This window comes from Lepidothrix coronata, unplaced genomic scaffold (assembly GCF_001604755.1).
Source record: "Lepidothrix coronata isolate B3197 unplaced genomic scaffold, Lepidothrix_coronata-1.0 Scaffold1, whole genome shotgun sequence".
In the NCBI taxonomy this organism is placed as follows: domain Eukaryota; kingdom Metazoa; phylum Chordata; class Aves; order Passeriformes; family Pipridae; genus Lepidothrix; species Lepidothrix coronata.
The window spans coordinates 11,552,924-11,573,468 of record NW_016690181.1 but is presented as its reverse complement, the minus strand read 5'-3'; the positions used below and the strand labels follow the sequence as shown (position 1 = coordinate 11,573,468).

At 40.6% G+C, this 20,545-nt stretch overlaps 1 protein-coding gene across 10 annotated transcripts in view; it reads right to left on the bottom strand.

Annotated features, from left to right (window-relative positions):
- BRSK2 (BR serine/threonine kinase 2) overlaps positions 1-20,545 on the bottom strand; it is a 320,754-nt gene that overhangs the window by 160,938 nt on the left and 139,271 nt on the right. For all 10 annotated transcript variants that reach the window (XM_017812769.1, XM_017812798.1, XM_017812814.1 and 7 more), the window contains exon 2: positions 1,086-1,180. In XM_017812769.1, the coding sequence (XP_017668258.1) occupies positions 1,086-1,180 (95 nt within the window). The remainder of the gene's footprint in view (positions 1-1,085; positions 1,181-20,545) is intronic.

Here is a 20,545-nt window from a genome sequence, read left to right as displayed (position 1 = left end):
CTATATTAGAAGTCTGTTTGAATCCACAGTACTGCAGGAGAAGGAATATATCAATGAAATTCCAGAAAGGTAAAGTCTGAACACATTACAATGGAATGTAAACTTTCAGAATTCTTCTCTGAAAAAAAAATAAACTTATATTTTTTGTGTAACATTCACTGACTCTATATTAGCTGAAAATCCATTTTCTTTCTGCTCTGAGTAAGATTGCTATACTTGTGCTTGGAAACAGCTGACACAGAAGTCCATATAGGAAACAGCAGTATAAACTTATATGCTCTGTGTGCTTCTATAGGGAAGTTACCTCAGCAAAGTGCTCCACGCTGCACACAAAGCTGTTAGCGTAATTTGCAGGTGACAGTGTGATGGAATTCGTTGATTGCACTGCAGTTGTGTTCCTTCCCATCAAGATGAATTTAGCCTTTCTAGTCACCAAATCACATGCATAAACTGTTATGCATACATTTATTTTATTTTTAGGTTTCCAAGATCAATCAATGACATTCATGTGAGGAGAATCACAAGGCTAGGTAAAAAACAAACTAAGCTCCTCTGAACACTAACAGTCATTGGGACCATTGGGACAAACACCTTGATGGTTTCCAATGGCATAGCTCTGTGGATTGTAAACAGAATTACAACAGCTCTAAACAGTCACAGACCTTGGCACATCAGATCATAAAGAACCCATGCATCAGAGCAAGCAGTAGGAGTATTCAAGTAACAGATTTACTAGCCTCTGTTAAATCCCCTCATGCTGACGTCTGTACACCTCAGTCTGCAATGTACCGCAACCACACAACTGCAGTGGTGGAAGTCCAATGCCCAACACACACCTGCTCCAACAGAGAAGCAAGACCTCTACAGCTGACCGTTTATTTTGTTCGCAAAGCACAGGCATACTCCCGTTTAATTTCAACTGCCCTAGCCTCCCCCATAACTAAATTATTGTTATTATGCTCTGCATAATCCTAGTACTGACAGGGATGTTTGTTATACATAATTAAAGATATTAATTTTGCATGGAACAGAAGACACAGAGCGAGGAATTTAATTTTTTTTTAAATCTCCCATTAGAAAATTACCTTCATTAGCACCGACTCACTGAGCTTCTCTCTGTTGACAATTTTTATCGCGACCTTCTGACACGTGACACAGTGAACCCCCAACTTCACAAGCCCTGCAGGAGAAACAGAGCAAAACAGAAAGGAAGAATTGGTTAGACACAGTCGCTGTTGAGTTTTTTGCTATTAGAACACCATCCAGCACTTATATGCAAATAAATTCCCACCGGTATCTTCTCCAGCCAGATAAGGTCGTGTGAGTAACGATGACTCCGCAGCCCACATTGCGACAATTCGGTTGTGAAGCCACCAACATCCTTGATGCTCCTGCGGTTCCTGCCACTAAAACTGTGTTTCTGTTGAAACACTGTATTCCACCTCGAACAACTCAAAGTGCATTCTATCAATAAGAAGTTCTGCCAATTGAACCACACTGGACTAAGGGTTTTTGTTGACACTTGACATCAACAAAAGCTCATAAATCAGCAGAACTAGATGGTCATATGTTTGCAGTGTAGACGTAGATTCTGCTATTCTCTAGCTCCTTCCAAAGCTTTTATGATCCTAATAAAAAGGTACTTAATTATGGTTTCATTTACTATTTTAATTTACCCTCCTGGATAAACTTAGGACTGTGATGAATGCCATTGTTGTGTGGACGAACATCAGCATATGCTGATACAATTATAAGTTCTTCTTACTTGTTATTACTTACTATATCCTTGTCCTCAAATAATACAGAGTGCTGTTAAGTGATTATATTGGCAAAATGATATGGATATCCCTGACAGGATCAGGATGTCTGAACTACCCTCAAAATACGGAACAGAACCCCAAGACTTAAAAAAAAAGAAAGCTAAGAAACATACATGAAGCATTACCTTCTGCAAAATTTTCATCTAAATCTGCTGACTTGCATGAAAGTGCATTAAGATAACTCCTACAAGTGAGTTTAAGATGGTACCCTGAGCTCTCTACTGCCATTAAGAAAATCTGTAGCTGGAAGAATTGTAGGTTATTCAAGTGAGATCTTGTTGGCTTCAGCTTTTACTCTTGTCAAACATGCACATGAAGCACAACACCTGATGGGCTGGATCCCATCCCACTCCACACACTATATGCCAAATTGCCATTTAGTTTAATTCAGTTATAACAGAAGTAAAGAGAAATTGCACCTCCCTGGTGTCACTAAGACCTGCTGTGCTTTGCACAGTATTTATGAGCAATGACATCACAGAGTAGGAAAAAGCCTAACTTAGCTAGCAGCTCCTAGGCTGGGCTGCAGTTAAGAAGCCAACCCATTCCTTGGTGCAAACCACAGAGCCAAACACATTGCTTTATCTGGAATTTCAACACCAGATTTGCAGTCCAATGAAACTCCGAACACAGGACTTCACATGTCTTACTGAAGGATAAACATACAGACTACTGCCTTACTACAAACTGGCTCCAATGAAGTGAACTAGAGCTTCTTCAGGGACTCCAGCAGTCTCCTGTGGGTACTTGTCCATGCTTTTTCTACACAGTTAATAATAAATTTGGAACTATTAATCACTGGCTATTAAGTGGAGAAATAAACTCCCAACTTGCTTCCAGTCACATATCTTTTACAGCATGCTCAAGTCTTCTGAATATTTCTAGTCACATAATTTCTCACTCTTATTTGGTTAAATGCTGACCTCCTCACTTTCAGCTATGACATAAACAAGTCACAAAAGTTAAGAATGCAATGCACTGACAAATCCATTTGAAAATGTGCAACAGTGTGTCCTCAGCCCGAAGCAAATGAGAAGCACAGCTGGGGAAAGACGCTGTGATGTCCAGCCACACTCACTCTTCTGTATGGTTTTTTTCTATTCAATTTATAATATTAACCATAGCTCTACTGGCTCTCTGTTCACTGTTCAGAGCAGCTGCAGCCTTCCTTACGCTTCTTCCCTTTGGCTTTGTTCTGTGTTTGGATAGCAACTACTTGGCACCACCCTGCTGAAAGTGTGCACTGTTTCAATCTGTGCCAATTGCTTCCTTCCTGCTTCTAGTACAAATTGCAGCTCTACATCACTCTTGCAGCATGACAGCACTTTTTACACTGCTCTCAGTTACTTTCAAATCTCAGCAGAACTTTTAGCTCAGTCCTCTATATCGAGACTCCTGGGATCTGTGGCACAGTGCTGTATTGTAACATGGTGCAGACCAATTATTTTCAGAGGTCAATGAAGGTGAGAAACAATTGTTCTCTGAGTCTTCACCAGTGATATACCAGACTTGTGGTATCTCACACTTCAGGGTTTGATTTCCAATCTTGTTGCTCCCAAATTAAGACATCTGTTTCACTGAACGTGGCTTATTCGTGAAGTATTTTTCTTTTGTCCTCCCTGAAGCACCCCATCATTGAGTCAGAGAAGGGTTTAACCATGAGCTTCTGGGACACTGTCATGCTGTACAGGCTATCTTCACAGTGTCCTCTGTCTTTCTAGCTACTAACTTAGAAAATCAAAAATTAAGTTTAAACCATTCTGTTTACTCAAACGAAAAGTAAATAAACTGTTAGAAGACACCAAGACTTTGCAAAAATAAAACTCAGTCACACCGATTTTATACTAATTAATTTCATCACCCTCAAGAAATCATTCTTGATTTACACCATGGTATCAAAGGACAGAATGAGAAAACGTGAGATTTAATGCAGTATTCCTCTTCTCCTGATCTGCATTTTAAAAATCAAGAAAAAAAATGCACTGTCATCGCTGTTTTGTGGAGACAGAACTTCTAGACAACTCTCTGAACAGCCCAAGACAGCACTTTTCACTGTACTAAATTCAGTGAATGTAATTTTAGAATGAAAATAAAACATGCCACTCTGCCTTGCTTCCTCCCTCCTCCCCGAGCCACTTCCTTTCACCATTTCCATGCCAGACTAAGCAAAAAAACCCCAAAACCCTCTTAGTAAGTCCATCTATAGGACAACACCCTCCTGCTACTATGATGAAAGCCTAACTGAGTTTGTACTCAGGACTTCTGTTTCTGTCCTGTAATTTCAATTAAGTGTATAACTACTGAGAGATGACTTACATGTGGATTTGAGTTCCTGTGGGCTTCTGATTCTTAAGTCCTTTTAATGACATGGAGAACATTAACTATTTAAGATGTATTATTTATCTACATAATAATGGACCTATGAGAGAATAAGAAGCAACTGTGTGACTGAACTACTGAGCTGTTATGGAAAAAACTGAAGTGGCAGAATTGCCTGTTTAGAAACAAGGGTCCAAGGTGTGTTTGCAGGGTTATGGAAGAGGCTGTGCATCTTCCACTTTTTCCTCTCCTGTATATTCAGCTGTAAATGAGCATCTCAAAACTATACAAATCCTCCAATACAAATGTGTCAATAAGTTAGGTACTTATTTGTAAAGCTTATCTACACATTCAGGCCAGCATAGGTACCTGTGTACCTCTGTCTTCCCCAAAGGAAAATAAACAAGGCTGCTGCTGCTAAGAGGATATTTTGCACTGGCTTGGCCTAAAGCAAATCTGCCAGGCAACAAATAGAGTTTGAAATTGTCAGCTTCATGAATAATTAACTCCTCAAATGCAGGCATGTAACCTTCACGACTATTAAAGTTAAGTCCTGTCTGTCCTGACAGAAAATCTAAGATGCTGTGGGAATCAACCACTTGCAGTTTCTCTCAACCACCCACACAGCTGTACACACACACATTCCTTCAGGCACATTTCAGATCCCCACCCACAGGTCATTCCTGGGGGCTCGTGGACACTGACACACTGGGGCTTTCAAATAGGTTGTTGCATCCTAGAGCTGGCTAGAAGCATTGGGCTGCTTTTGATCTTAGCCACTGAACTGCACCAGAACCAGCCCTATAACTGAAGGTGGAGAGTAAAGAAGGAAACATGAAAACACTGAAAAGCAAGGGGATGTGTAAGTTAACATGGACTTTTTATCCTAAGTTAAAGGCACTATTTGAAAAAGAATGAGCATGAGGAACCCTATATGACACAAGGGAAAGATTCCACTGACAGAAGAAGAGCAAAGGGAAGCATACAGGCCTGAGACAGCCTAATGCTGCAGCGACCTGCTAGTAACCACACCTATGCATTTTGCTGCTCATAAACTCTCACTCTGTGGATGCTCAGAGATACAAAGATCTTTCCCGAAAAGGATAGGAGCTTATATGATGAGCAAGGGACAGAATTAGATCAGCTGGAGAGGTGGACAGTCTCTGAAGCAGTTCAGAGAGAAGCAGTACAGAGAGAAAATTCTTCTTTTACCCAAGAAGAATGTTCTATGGGGATGGAGAAACAAAAGTTTCCCTCTAAATGAGACAATACGCTCACTGTGAATCCATGACCACAGCAAGTGGCCTATATTGTAACTGGCAATCACCTCCTCGACTTTTCAGCCAAGAACAGGATTTCAGAAAAGGCTGATTTACTTTTGCCTTGCATTTTGTGCAGTAATTTTTCTCTAACACAGACTGAAAAAAACACTAAGACCTGGTGCTATTTGATACCCACATCCCAACTGCATAAATAGTAGCATCTTACTAATGATCCTGTTATTAAAACTCTTCATTAGAGAAAGAAACATTCTAGAAACAAGAGACAATGTTTTCAGTACTATCCAAACCTGAAGTCTGCCAGAGACACTGATCTGAAACAAATCATCATTTTAAGTGAGAGAGAAAGTAATAAATAATGAAATATCACTGTTGTTTAAATACAGCACTTATGGTATATCCATTGTTAATAACATTCCCAGTCTTTCAGAAATGTTAAACACAAGTAACTCATTATCCTGATTTTTAACCATTAGGCCAACAACTACTTCAAGAAGTGGAATGAAAAATTAGGTACATTTGCTGTATTTATTACATACAATTTTTCCAGTGGCAAATGGAAGTCTTTTGTTTTCTTTTAAAATAAAACCAACCAAATGCCCTATTCATAAGCATTGATAAATTTCTGTAGCAGGGAAACCAGCCACTGATTTCAGAAGATCATCTGCACATACATGTTGCTTGCTCTTCATTTCACTTCAGTTCCTTGTTGAAAAATTTAAAAATTTAAAAAATCCAAGTGGAAAGCCCTGGTCTGGATAGTGTCTTTTTTGGCTGGATGAGCAATTAAAGGAATGTCTAGAGAGAAATATCACTCCTCTTTTAACTTGAGTTAGCTAATTGCCAATTAATTCAAGTCAATGAATACTCTGCAAATGTTAATCTAGGCAGTGCAGGACACTAACATTTGTGGTTTACTTCAGGGCTCAGACTAGTACTGGCAACAAACTATTTTGATTAAAGGAGGCACAAAATTCCAAGGCTGAACAAAGTCAAGCGCACTGTTTTTTAAAAAGTTTAATGTGTGTACATTATTGCTGCATATAAACTTTGTACATACAATCTTTATATACAAATAATGTAACTTAATTTATTCCCACAAATTGGAGGTTGATGTTGTAAATCTTAAAAGAATTTATGGATACTTATTCCTGAAAACTACATGCACTAACATTTGCAAGACCTGAAAAACTTCAAGGATGCCAGTTCAGAAAATCAACCACTAAAGCAAACAAAAGCATTAATACATCTCAAGTGAGGCACAGGACAATACTTAAAATGTAATATTCTTCGTCTTTACTCTCAACAGTTATCTTCACAAACACTGCAGTTTCAATTAGGGTTAAATCAGTTCGGTTACAGTGTCTAACTCTGCTGACTGCAGTAAAGTTGCTTTAGATCTGCAACAGTGGAAAATGGATTAAAATCTGGCCCACAGCAACATGATTTCCATAGCCATAAAATAAGGATAATAACACTTAGTTACTTACCTTGCAAGGGCTGTAGCAGGATTAACTGACTAATCCTTACAAAGAATGTTCGAAAGGGATATAAACCCTATGCAAGTTTTACATAGTACAACCAGAAAAACTGAATTTTAAATACAATCTGGAAAGAAAGCTCTAGATAATTTATTATTATTAGCTTCCATTTAATTTCCCAATTCTTTTAGACTGTAGAGTCCTGGTCTCCAGTGATACGCATCTTATACTCCTCCTAGCTGCACTCGAAAGAACTTTGTTACTGAGCATCCTACTTACAGAAACCAATAATTGTCCTTAATTACTCAGTCTTCTCACTGAATAGATGTTTATTTTTCTACAGCAATTGTTATCTCTAATTATTGCATTTAAAATAAACAGAGACTTAAGGCAAATTATATGATATCAATTTATAATTGCATATGGGAAAAGGAGGTATAGGAGAAATCTAGAAATCTAAAAGGATGATGATGAAGCTCCCAGGTGGGTAATGAAATAACTTGACCATGGGCTCTTCTACAGAGAGATTCTAGCACTATAAGGCAGTTCTGAGGGCTCACGCAATAACTGTTTATAAAGTGCATAAACTCTAATTACAGTAGGACCAAAGCCTGAGTTCAAATGCTCAGCAGGTTCATCAGTGCTGAGATTCACATACCTCAGGCCAGAGCACAGGGAAGCTGCACACTTATTTGCTATAGCCTAGATTTACTGCTCTGAGTTACAAGCACTGTCAGATGTTTGCTGGCTTGGCCAGCCAAAGGGACACACTCCTAAACTCAGAGATTGGTGAGAACAATGCATCAGCTCAGATGTGACTGGATCCACACGGCTGATATTACAGAACAGGAGACACAGACATGTACAGATACATATACACAACAGCTCACCAGGAGCAGGTTTTACACTGTATGCCTCAGAGATTATGGTAGGATCATCCTCCAAGATCAGCAGGATCAAACACAGAGAACCAACATCACCTCTATTGATTTCTATCTTGGGCTCTTTCTTACAATATTTCATAAATCAATACTTCTCAGAAACCCTCTGTGCCCCCTGAATATAGCAAAGAACATGACTGTTGAGTCCTTTCGACATGGTCTCTTTCCCATCTTACCAGACACACCTACATATCTAAAGCCCCCTCAGGGAACCAGGACACAAACCTTGAATTGGCACACTGGATGCTGCTTTTGCAAAATATCATTATTTCATCAGAGAAACTCCTGAAGTCCTCTGGGATCTATCAGCAGCTTGTGATGTCTAGTGGGCTGAGTTCCTATTTCAGATTAAATTTTGTTCCCACATAAAAACACCTGGGAGACTAAGCTTTGCTGCCACAGAAGTGCAGGCTTCAGCTTCCAACATGTATACTTGAAAGCATTTGGGCAGCACCCCCACCATACACAGGGAAAGAGAAGAGTGGTTTCATTGTTTTCAAATTAAAAAGATAAATTAAAATACAACAGATCTTTCCACTGATGCACCAGAAAAAAAAATCTCTTTTTTACATCTCTCCCTGCGTATTGGGAACACTGCTTTCACTCACAACTTTAGTAGTCGGTAACTCTTTTTTCCGCTTTCCAAGAGCTGTACATTTCCTTGTAAAACTCTTCTTGAGGAATTAGAAGATCCTTGTTCCCCTTCAGACTTCATTAGTCCTCTGTCAGGAGATGACCAAAGACAGCCATTTTCAGGTATAGCAGGAAGCCAGCAGAAGTCTGTCTATCCTGCCTATGATATCTTTTGGAAACACGCTGCTGCAATTAGGTAACATCTGGGTAATGAGGAACAACATCCCCCTTGGTCCAGTCATCTATTGAGAAGGGCTGATGCACTAATAAGGAGGGGACGCTGCGCAGCAGAGAGAGGGTGAGGAAGGAGGAGGGGAAACAGCAGATAAACTGCTCTTCACATGTACTTTTAGCTGATGTTAATCCCATTTTCTATGCTAATTTCTTACATCTCCCCTTCTTCACCACACCTTTCCACCCTCCATCAGGAAGTCCTCACACCCTTTTGACCCTCCAACAATCACCAAGATTGTTTCAGCTAGGTTATATGTATATTAAGAACTTAATTAAAAGCAGGGTTACCATGGAAAACCTTTATACAGCAGACAGAGGTCATGCTCTTCACAAGATTAGGCTCACCACAGAACACTTCATCTACCCAGCTCAGTGCTGATACAGCTTACTTTGCCCTCTGACATCTCTTAATCACCCGCTGACAGATTCCTAACAGGATTTTCACTGAGTACGGATATGCTGCCCTTCAGTAAGGGCTCAAGAAGTGATTGGATTAACTAACTTGCACCCGTGCTTTGAACAAGGTGCCAAACAGCAAGTCACAAGCAGAAGCAGCACATCTCAACTCCCATGAATTCCAGAAGGACTTGTTGATAGCAGTGGGGTATGGCCCCTACACAGTCAGAGGGGAAATGCATTGGATAGGCCACTACATACATTGTTCTACAGCTACAGATATTCTTTCAAGGGCAAATCGCTCTGTATCCAGTAGAACTAGTAAAGGTTGATTGCTTGCATATCCACACCGTAAATTTAACTTCATTATCCACCACAAAACTATAGATCCTCCTCCAGTCCCAAGAGGTACTCACCACATCTATGGACATCCTACTTCTACTCCCCTCCAATGTCATGACCCCTACAGTCCTATAAATGGGCCTGGGTAGGTCTCAATTTGAGCAAAAGTTTTAAGAATTTCCTGTCCTCCATAGTGGGTTTTGCGTATTATAAAACTATGAGGCCAGAGATCTCGTGACACAGTTGTAACACACTGCTTTTCCCATTTTGCAATATGTTCTGCTGTAAAAAGTGTAGAAAATACCACATTTTCTTAATTATACTGGATATGAGAAACTCCAAGCCTCTGGTTTAGGACAGTAGGAAGAAAGACCATCTGGAAACTGATTTCTGGTTTACAAAAAGGAAAGTCACAGCAAAAGAATAAAAGAATAAAAGGTCAGAAAAATTAGACTATTATAATTTTAATGAATGGAAACAGTCATATTAAGAAAAAAAACTTTAAAAAGCATTTCCTTTAATGTGAGAATAATGGCTCAGGTCACAGTATAGAGCTGAAAGGATTTATCAACTTCTGCACCAAGAAGAACAGGAGCTACTTGCTCATGTTGTACAAACTTCACTACAGTTGGTTCACTGTGTTCCTTACAGAGAGAGGAAAGCAGGGCATCATATTAAAAACATAAAAGGCCCAAACATCTCATTAATTTTAGGTAAGAGAAACAATGCAATACCTAGAGAGCATGGTCAGCTGTGCCTCCACAATAAAAAGAAGGAAAATAAAGTGACCTTAATTTCTTCTCCAAAGAAAGGTGGTTAGATGAACCCGAACATTACAACCCACCTTCTGATACCCAGTTTCATCACTTGGAAATTCATACCACAGTGGCTAAGGCTAAGTATGTCCTGAAATAGAGTTCAATTTCAAACTCAGGCAGGAACTGGTGATTATAAAAGGACAGTGGCATGACACCTGTGCTGTCAAAACACATCTTTGTGTCACGCTTCTGCTCCAGGATTTCTATGCAACAACTCCAGCCTGGGTTGCTGGAAGATATCACAGTGAATTTTTCTCTTCTGGAAGGATTTACTGGACAGGATGAATAACAACTCCATGGGTCTGATCTAAAGCCCTCTGAAGTTAATGCAAAGACTCATCTATTTCAGGAATTTGCAGTTTCTTCAGCAGCAGCTTACAGGTATCCAAACCTTGCCGCTTCTAATAGGTGTTGCTCTAGAGAATGACACTGAAGTGCTGAAGATCTGGCTGTAGAAGACTTTATTCCAGAACCAGCTGTTCTCAACAGTTACCAGAGAATACAACTCCCTGTATGCGTTAACTATCATTAAGGTAAAACAAATCCGCAGGCATAGTTACTCTTGAATCTTCAGCACCTTTTACTGCACCACTTCCCCACACAGGAAAGGGTTCTGCCTTTACTTAGATTGCTAATTTCCTGGTATCAGCATAAAATCCTTAAATTAGGCTCCTCACAAACACTAGTTCAAGGCCAGAGCCATAATAAAGAAAAGAGTAGATGAGTCTTCTAGATGCCAACAGAGAATCTCATCCCCTGGGCTTTTTCTCTGATTGCTTTTTATTCTATTAATGATTGTATTTCTTGGCCCCACATAGTTAACAAGAAGCATCAGATGACTTGGGGATGTTCAATCAAAAGATTCACATTAAGAAGAAGGACAAGTTTTAAGCCTGGACAAGAACACAGAAATAAGCAAACAACCAATAAACATCTTCTCTCTACAAGGTACAAACCTGAAAAGAAAGTTAAAATATCATCCCTCAAGAACAACACTCCCACATGAGGACCCAGTTTTCCCCACATGTACGCTACTGTGATCCCATTGGCTTCCTTGGAATTGCTCTCAATTCCCTGTGACCGGGAACAGCCACAGCCCTTCCAGTCCCTCCAAGGAGGTGACACAACACAGCACAGGCTACAAACAGCGGCCATAGAGGAGCTCAGTGTTGACTCAGATTCACTAACGCTCAGAAGAGAAGGCAGCTCAGAAATAATTGAGATTGCTGTGTCTGTTCAGTGTCCTGACATACACAGGGGATAAACATGCTAAAATAATACAGTACTACCCAGCAATAATGGCATTAGACAAATCACGTATCGCTTCCTGCAAAGCCACTGGCCTTAAGGGATACTGACTGTAAAGAGCACAGAAAATAATCTTTTGTCCTTATGAACATTACACACACTTTAGTTCTTTGGCTTTGTATTATGAGCTCCTAAGCAACTAGAAACTGCTGATATTCTTTCCTCATGCTGCAGGGTCAGGCCACCCGCACATTAAGGCTATGGCCAAGTTGCACAGAGTGGTGTATGAGGGGTCTCTCCCTGAACACAGAGATCAGCAGCAGCTGAATAGCATATATATCTGGCAGGACAGGCATCCACAGAAACATTATTTGCGTGTGACCCTCTAGGCTTAAGACACAAGGGTTAGAGGTTAGAGGTAGTCCAAGTCTTATTAGGGGAATAATTCAAAAAACTCTCAGCCAGAATGGAAAAAGACTTTTAGAAGAGAATCAGGAACTCTAACAAAGGTCAAATATAGGAAAGCCTCGGTCTTCAGAGTTGGAAAGTCTAATTCTGGTAACTCAGTCCACAGACTAACAAGCATAGTTCAGTCAGATGGACAAACAAAACCAGTTTGGAAACACTGTGGCTCGCATAATGTCACAAAATGTTAGAACGGCACTGCCACATGCACAGGATCTGCTTCCTGAGATCCAGCCCAGGTCAGTGAGGCCTCCTGCACAAGCAGACTGGCTACATACATTAAAAACAGGAGAGCATAAAGGCATGTATGTACTATAAGCCTTACCAACAGCAGAATGTGTAGCAGATACAGCCCCATTTTTACTTGCACATACAAGACTTCAACTCTTCCCTTCCGTTTCACAGGGATACAAACCCTAGCAAGCTCCAGGAGATAGAGAAACACAGAAAGAAAAGCTTACTTCTCAGAGGGAGAAGCTAACTTCTCTTCTGAGAAAGAGCAGAGGTGCTCCCCTCTGGTCATATTAAAGAGAATTTGTGGCATTTGTGTGATTACAAGTTGTTAAATACAACGGAGAATCCCTCAGCACACATCATCAACAGTAAATCTGACTAATAACTGCATGAAGAAGCCTAAAATAAAAGCTATTTTGAAAACCTTTCTCTCTCTTCTCTGCAGTGTACTCTACTGAAAATCCACCTTTTCAGCTGTATTGAATGTTGCTGTGAGCAGTACCTAATGCTGAACTGGGAAGAGAAGGTGTCTTCTGAAACCACAGAGGCAACCAGGTGAGTGGAACTTCCAAGGCTACACTTGGTGGCAGTGCACTGGAAACAGCATAAAGAAAATGAGGGCAGCAGATGGCCAGGTATTTAGCCACACAGTTAAAGAAATACATGATGCCTTCTCTAAGCATGATGTCTGATTTGTGTTAGCAGTCCAGAATTCACTGCTGAGGAGGAAAAGAAATCAACTAGAATCTGCTGTTGGTTAGAGTGTCACAGAATCATGCAGGCTGCGAGGCATCTCTAGAGATGATCTAGTCAAAGCCCCTGCTCAAGCAGGGACCATGTCCAGTTGGGTTTTGACTATCTCCACAGATGGAGACTCCATAACCTGCTCTGTTTTTTTGACCACCCTCACAGCAAAGAAACTGTCTATTTTGTTTAGATTAAATTCTGTTTTAATTTGTGCCCATTGCCTCTTGTCCTGTCAGTGGCCACTACTAAGAAGAGTCAGCCCTCTCTTTATTCCCTCCCCTCAGGTATTTATACACACTGATGAGATCCTCTCAAGCTTTTTCAACAGGCCAAATCATCACAGCTCTAATCTTACAAAAGAATCCTCAGTCTCTTAATCTCTATGGCCCTACCCTGGATTGACTCCAGTAATCCATGTTTCTTTAACCTGTGGAGGCTCAGAACTGGATGCAGTTCTCCAGTTGTGATCTCAGTGCTGAGCAGAGGAAAAGATCACTTCTCTCAATCTGCTTGATCCTGCAGCCCAGGATACTGTTGGCCTCCTTTGCTACAAGGGTGCATGGCTGGCTTACGGTCAGCTTGTTGTCCACCAGGACCCTGAGGTCCTTCTGTGCCTTCCAGCTGGCTGGTCCCCTATGTGTACTGGTCCCTTGGTTATTCCGCCCCAGGTGCAGGACTTTACATTTCCCCTTACTGAACTCTGTGGCATGCCTGCTTGCTCAGCTCTCCAGCTTGTCCAAGCACAAGCATCTGCTGTATGAGCCATTAGGAGGGGGTTTGGCCTCAAAAATACAGTGTACTGAATTTGGTTCATTCAGTGGTTTTCCTCTATTCAGTCTCTCAGGTGTTAATGAGCAAAGAAAACTTTCAGAGTGTTTTAAGGACGTTTAATGGAACAACAATGCTTCTTTGCAGCAGTTTTAAGAATGTTATCTAAATTACTTTAAGTAATTCTTCATGTTTTCTACATGTTTTATCCTAAAAGAGAAACTTTCCCTTAACGTTTTCTGGTTAGTACAAGGCAACTCAAAGAAAACTAAACCAGAAGCTGTACAACAAATAGGGAGTGAGAAAAACAAAGACAGATGTGAATGAGCTGGTTGTTTTTCTGCAGCCATGTCACAGTCCATTTGCAGGAGTCCTCCTATAAGCAGAGACCTCACCGGCTTAAGGAGAGCTTCACATGCTTCTCTGACTGCAAAAAATGCTGTGAATGGGCCACTGCTGTGGTAAATTCATGCTTTTATTAGCTGGATGTGTGAAACAATACTTCTCCTTCCCGCTCCAACTTTCTTATTGGTTCTTTCAATAAGAAGAACCTCAAAAGAAACACAGCCATACAAATTGCTCTCTAATTCTTCCCACCCTGCAGGAAAGAGCCACTGCAGAAGAAGAGTAACCATACACATAACTGAAGGTGAGACTTGCTCCTCCAGAAATCTGGCTTTAAGGTTTGGTTGGTTCCGTTCTAATTCCAAGTGGGGATCCCAGTGCAACACAGCCTGTTTTCCAGAGCCCAGAAATGTCAGGTAAGCAGCGAGGTGCACTGGAAGCAGAAAGAGCCCTGTATAGTGTCTGCCTAGAGGCACCTACATGCTGTCATAGCTGTTCAAAACAAACTAACACCCTTATGTTTATGTTTAAATGCCATCAGTACACCTGGATAATACATAATGATTTTTAATTTTTTTATATATCTAATTTCACTTCAATTTCCAAGCCGAACGGAGGTTGATGCAAATTGCCTATAAAGAATATGTCCAGCTACAATAAATAGAAAACGCCAGTTATCAATCTATAATGTAGCATAAAATTTTCAAGAAATGATGCAAGTAAATGCACATAACTACACTATGACTTCAATGAATAGGGAGGAAAAGAATGTCTTCCTAACCACACAAAAGAAATACTAATTTTTTTTTTCAAATCATCATTAATGGATGGCCACCAACTTGAAAATCAACCTTTCTTTAGGAAAATAGCTAAAATGTACAAATGGCAAATAAGGATAGAATCAATAAATTAAATCAAGATTTTGCCCTGGGTGATTCAAACCATAATAAAAAGCCACAGTTTAACCTGCCTTGATTTAAACATAAATTATATAAATTCATCCAATCTGTTTTTCAGATAATAATTCTCTTCAGAGCTATGAGATAAGCCCCATGTCAGAACTTAACAAAAGTGCAAACAAGAGCATACTGCTGCAGCCAGACCCTGCCTCCTCAGCACTTTCCTCAGCACTCCTGCACTTACTGGCATCCAGAGCCGTGTTCTGTGGTTCAAGATTTGCATTCCCTAACCTGCTGTTAAATGTGGGAACTCTTCACGATGGGGAAACATAAAGGAACTATGTCAGTACTTGAGGTGGGCTCCAGCTTTAAGTAAACCTTAATCTTTAAGACAAAGTCAGAGAACTGTACAAAGTGATGGAGCTACTGAAGTGACCAAGGTAGAATCCATGCTAACCAGGAAGCAAAGAGATAGTCATATTTACATATATATATAAATTTGCACTCTCTCTCTTGCCCACATAAAAACAAGACAAAGCATGAGATAATATCCAGGCTGCTTTTGGAAAAGCCCAGCTTTATGACACAAATGAGGACAGGATGCTGCAGAAAATAATTGTTTTCTCCAGTAATTTTCAAGCTTCATGAATACATTTCAGGACTACGAAGAAAATTATTTTTAAAGAGAAAATAAATAACAGAACACAGAATTAATTATGTGAACGAAGAGCCCGATGGAACTGTTATTGTGGTTTCTGTTGAAAGACTCAACTCAAGACTGTGATACACATAATGCATACACATAATAGGTGCCAGGCCCTGCCTTGGGGTAGATGGTTATGATCCATCATAACCTGATCCAAATAGATAAGGAAGGCAAAGACTATGCCTAATTATATGCTATTTTTCTGTTTGAAGATAAAGACTTCAGGCATTAAGAAACTGGGCAACTTGCTGAAGGCACATGGAAGCCCCATGGCAGAGCTGGAAACCAAGCACATGTCACAGTCACATTTTAAATTGCTGGGAGTAGGCAAAAGCTACAAAACCATTAAGAATGTATTTTAAAATACAAACTAGATGCTAGAGCATAAATAATTGTCCAGTAGACTGTCACTGTTATTAAATTCCAGATAAACCTCACACCTACACCCTGCTACAGCAGTATAAAAGGATAATAATTCTATTTATGCCACTAGATCTGCTCCTGACTTACAGCAGAAATCTGAGAGCAAAAATGGGGTGCTTTCTATGTTACACATGAATGTATAAATTGGGTGAGAGAATGTTCAAATTTATGATCCATTCAATGAAAACAGCAATAACAATATTGCAACACTGTATTTTAGATAGGAGGATGCTGATTTCTGGAAGTAACGGCAGAAGAACAGAAAAAAAAACATGAAGGAAAATCTCCCTCCTCTCACCAATTATTTTACTCGCTCTACTGTGGGAAGAGGATGGGTCTGTAGCAAAATGAGAGGCAGGACTGACAGATGAAGCTGCACAAAATAGAAAGGGTTACGCTGGTCAAAAGACTCCCTTAGGGAGGGATGTTACAAACACTGGTGCTGGTATCATGATCCTACCAGCAGCAGCAGCAGAATGGCTGCCACAGCTCCGTTTCTGTTTCTCAGAGTGCTGGAGTGTCTGCTCGGCTCAGCAGCGGGGCTGGGGCAGGTTTATTGTGCTGGGTGCGCTGGGACAAGGAGGGCTCACGGAGATGGTAAGTGCCGCTCTGCAGAGCAGCAGGAGCACCGACTGGTACATGCAGGGAGGTACAGTACAATAATCTCCATCTGCATGATATAGCTTTGAATCCCTTCCTTTACAGCTCAATAGGTGCATCTGCTGCCACTCTGCTAATCCTCAACATTGTTTAAAATGCAGATCAGTGGAGATCATGCTTTTTCTTTCCCATTACAGACCACAGCCTAATAAAAGAGCTTTAATCACACAGACAATATTCTATCTCTTGCAGGGTCTGCTGCCTCATTCTTTCCTCTTGCCTTTGTTTGGAAGTCAGATCTTTGTCAGGCACTAGCAGCAGCAGAATATAATTTTGCAATGTAAGGTTTGAAGCCAGTCAAAGAGACTATAACCTTTCCCAAAACTGTGGTAACGTAATTAGAAGACTGTGACTGCAAAATATAAACAGCAGGGAACTTGGGTCAGAGGAACCTCCTGAGGAAATGCATCCTAAAGCCCTGGATATGTTGCATGATTTTAAATGTAAAAAGCAGCATCAGCAGACTTCCTTACTTGTCTTTGTCTCCCTAGAACTAATGCACCATGACATTTTTTTAGATGTCAGAAAGTACAAGAGCTACAGAGGAAAGCTATGATTGTTTACATGACTGTAGGCTGAGAGAAATGACTTAATTTATTTCACAGAAAGAGCATATTCATGAACATACATATGTGTGAATGCTAATCTGAAATAACTAGCTCTTTCCAGGCAGTTCTACTGCCAAATGAATGACCCTGTAAGCTGGAAAGCTGTTCTTGCTGTGACGAGAGGGAGATCACGCAAGTCATCATTGTAAAAATAAGACTGTAAGAACCACTGTAGTTGAGTCCCAATCCAGCTCTGAATCTTCTGAGGAAGAAGTGACATCCCAGAGTCCTCCTTTCTATGGCTACTGCCATTAGTGCATTTCACAGGGACTGACCAGCCTGCAATTCTCCTCATTTATATTTATCAAATTAATTTCCTTCTCTAGCAACCTTAGATCCCACAAATAACTCTACAGCATAATACACTAAATCTTGTCTCTCCCTGTATCTATAAACTGCAGCAAGAAAGATAAGCAAACCAATTATTTTCCTGTCTTTCGCAAATCTGCAACATATGGTGGAGAGGAGGGCAAAGGAATCCTTCCTGTGTTCTTACATTCCAAGAAACATGATCATGGCATGGTGATAAAACACAGCACAGCACATCCCCTACCACAGGGAGCAAGATATAGACTGAAAGAATAAGAAACACACAAAGGATATGGCTAAGAGGGATGTACTCCTTGCCATTAATACTTCTTGAGACACCAGAACCCCAAGAGATGAACTGAGGACAGTTCACTGCTTCCAAGACTTCAGATGTTATTTGGAGTTCGGCAAGCCCCAGACTTTCACTTGCTGAAATACCAGCTGCTCTGTAGGGACCCTCTGCAGTAACAGAGCCAATTGGGCATCACAGAGGGTCTTGAATGGCACAATCCTATAGGCAGACACAGGCCAAAACCATTTAAGCCATTCCTCACCATAAATACATACGCTCTGTTGGTTTCTTAAGCCCAGGAAGATACTGTGCTAACCATAGACTTCCTAGACAGCAGGAAACCCAACATATTCCACCTGACTTACACATCTGTACATAAATTTTTGGAAGCAGCAGTCCCATCCCTCAGAATCTCTTTCATTTGAACTCACGGGAGTCCCTAACAGTAACTCTGTGTCTGTTAGATTTGCTGATCAAGGACAGCCCAGCACGTGGTCCTCTTCTGCCAGTTGCCATGATAGCAATTAAAGGGGAAAAGACTATGGGACTAGTCAGTTCATCAGTGCACAAATGCATATATTATTTGACTCATTATGGAGATACAATGTGATTTTCAATTAGCTGTCCAACGGAATGATCGAACACAAGATACTTTAATTATGTATTTCATGGACATGCTTCAAAGGTGCTGCTTCTATCTCAAAATAATTAGCTGCATGCACAGGCAACTTAGAGAGTTCCAGAGGGCCTGTAGTTACTTTCCTTAAAGATATAGAAGAGTTATTCTCTATTCTGAGTTTCCTGAAGCGCAAAGGCCTCCTGGTTGCAAGACAACTGCACCTAATGTATCAGTGCAGAATCGCAGGTGCCTGCGCATGCATCTAGGGTTGTGTTCCTAATGAAACACGGAAAGCGGTCAATAGCTGCCAGATGGTGTACTCGATACTTCAGAAGCAGCCCTCTGTGAGTATTAGGTCTTGCAAGGGAGTCTTTGATGAAGCATCACAGGATGCACACCCACACAAAGGCATGCACACACCTCCACACGGACTACCAAAATCAAATCCAGGAAAGCAGAAGTGAAACAGGGACGAATAAGGCAAAGGTGGGGAAAGGATGAAAACAGCCAACAAAGCTGAGTCACATTCACTTCTCCTCTTACTGAACTGCAGTGCTGAACTACAGAAGCAGTGTTTCATTTGGTAGTTGCATAAGCAGTAGTAAATTACTACCTCCTGGTGAAAAAGGCGAGGAAGATGCTATGAAACAAGTTTTCTCCAATTAACAAGGCCTCCTAGGACTACTTACACACTGTCCCCTCCTAATGAGGGCACTCAAAGTCATAATCCAGTTCTTCTCTATAATTAACATCTGTAATTACTAGTGTACAACTCCATGCCTTAACTAATGCCACTACTCAGAACATCAAACATTTATATCTGCACTTCTGTGCATATTAGATGCAAAGCATGCAAGTTTCATGGCAAAAAAAAAGTTGTTTTTTTCTCACTGCATATAGGAATATCAGATTTCCACTTCAACTGCTTAGCTTAAGCGTCTGAGCACCCTTAACAGAGTCTAGAGAGAAGGTTAAATTCTGGCAACCCCGCACAAGCATATGTGAACAGGACTGAGTTTCTTGCTATAAATAGCAATGAACTGAAGGACCCCACCTGCCAATGATCTCTACCAAGGTGAACAGGTGGCACCTGCAACACAGGTAGAATTTCTTTTCTTAAACATCTATTCTGGATGTTTGCCAAAAACAGTGCCAAAAGGAATTAAAAGTATTAATTGAAAGGGTAAAAATGGCCAATATAAATGTTGCCAGGGGATATTTATTGTTCCCACAACAAGAATGCCATATGACATCTCTCCCAAGAAACAGTCAACTTGTACACTAACTCCCCAATAACTCAATTATCTGTGACAATGTCAAAGCAGGGCTCTGCCCCTTCACATCCTTTGTCATATATATATTTATCTCCTACATCACAGCAGTCCTGCTGGCCTTAGAAAAGAGATCCCTTGGTGTAAATGAGGCCTGACAGGAAAACAAAGAACAGATTCTGAATGCACAAAGGCATCTTTTGTAATTAAGGGGCTTGGGTGTTTTTCCTGTAGGTATTTATAAGAGGTTAATTTGTTTGTTTGTGAAGTGAAGCTATGAAGCTTCAGGGAGTCATTTCAAAACTGTTACTTCTTCAAATTTAAAGAGATTTTTCCACCACTGAGTTCTCTGTAAATGATCACTTAGGGACTGAAAGGAGGTAGCATGTACCTTCAGAATATGTAAAATGCTGATAGGTACCACACAGGCAGAAAACTAAAATTTCTCCATGCATCTCTGCTGTCTTACAGCAGGATTACCTGGGTGATCCTCAGCACCAATGAAAATGCCAGTGAATCTTACTGACATCAAGTGCCTATTTACATGGAGGATGGGTAATTCCAAACATAAGACATGTAATAAAGCAGAGAAAAAGCTATTTAGCAACTCCAAACTCTGGACAGGGTCACGTGTTGCAATTTCACGCACACTTTAAACTCACAGAAGCTAAGAACAATGCTAAAGTA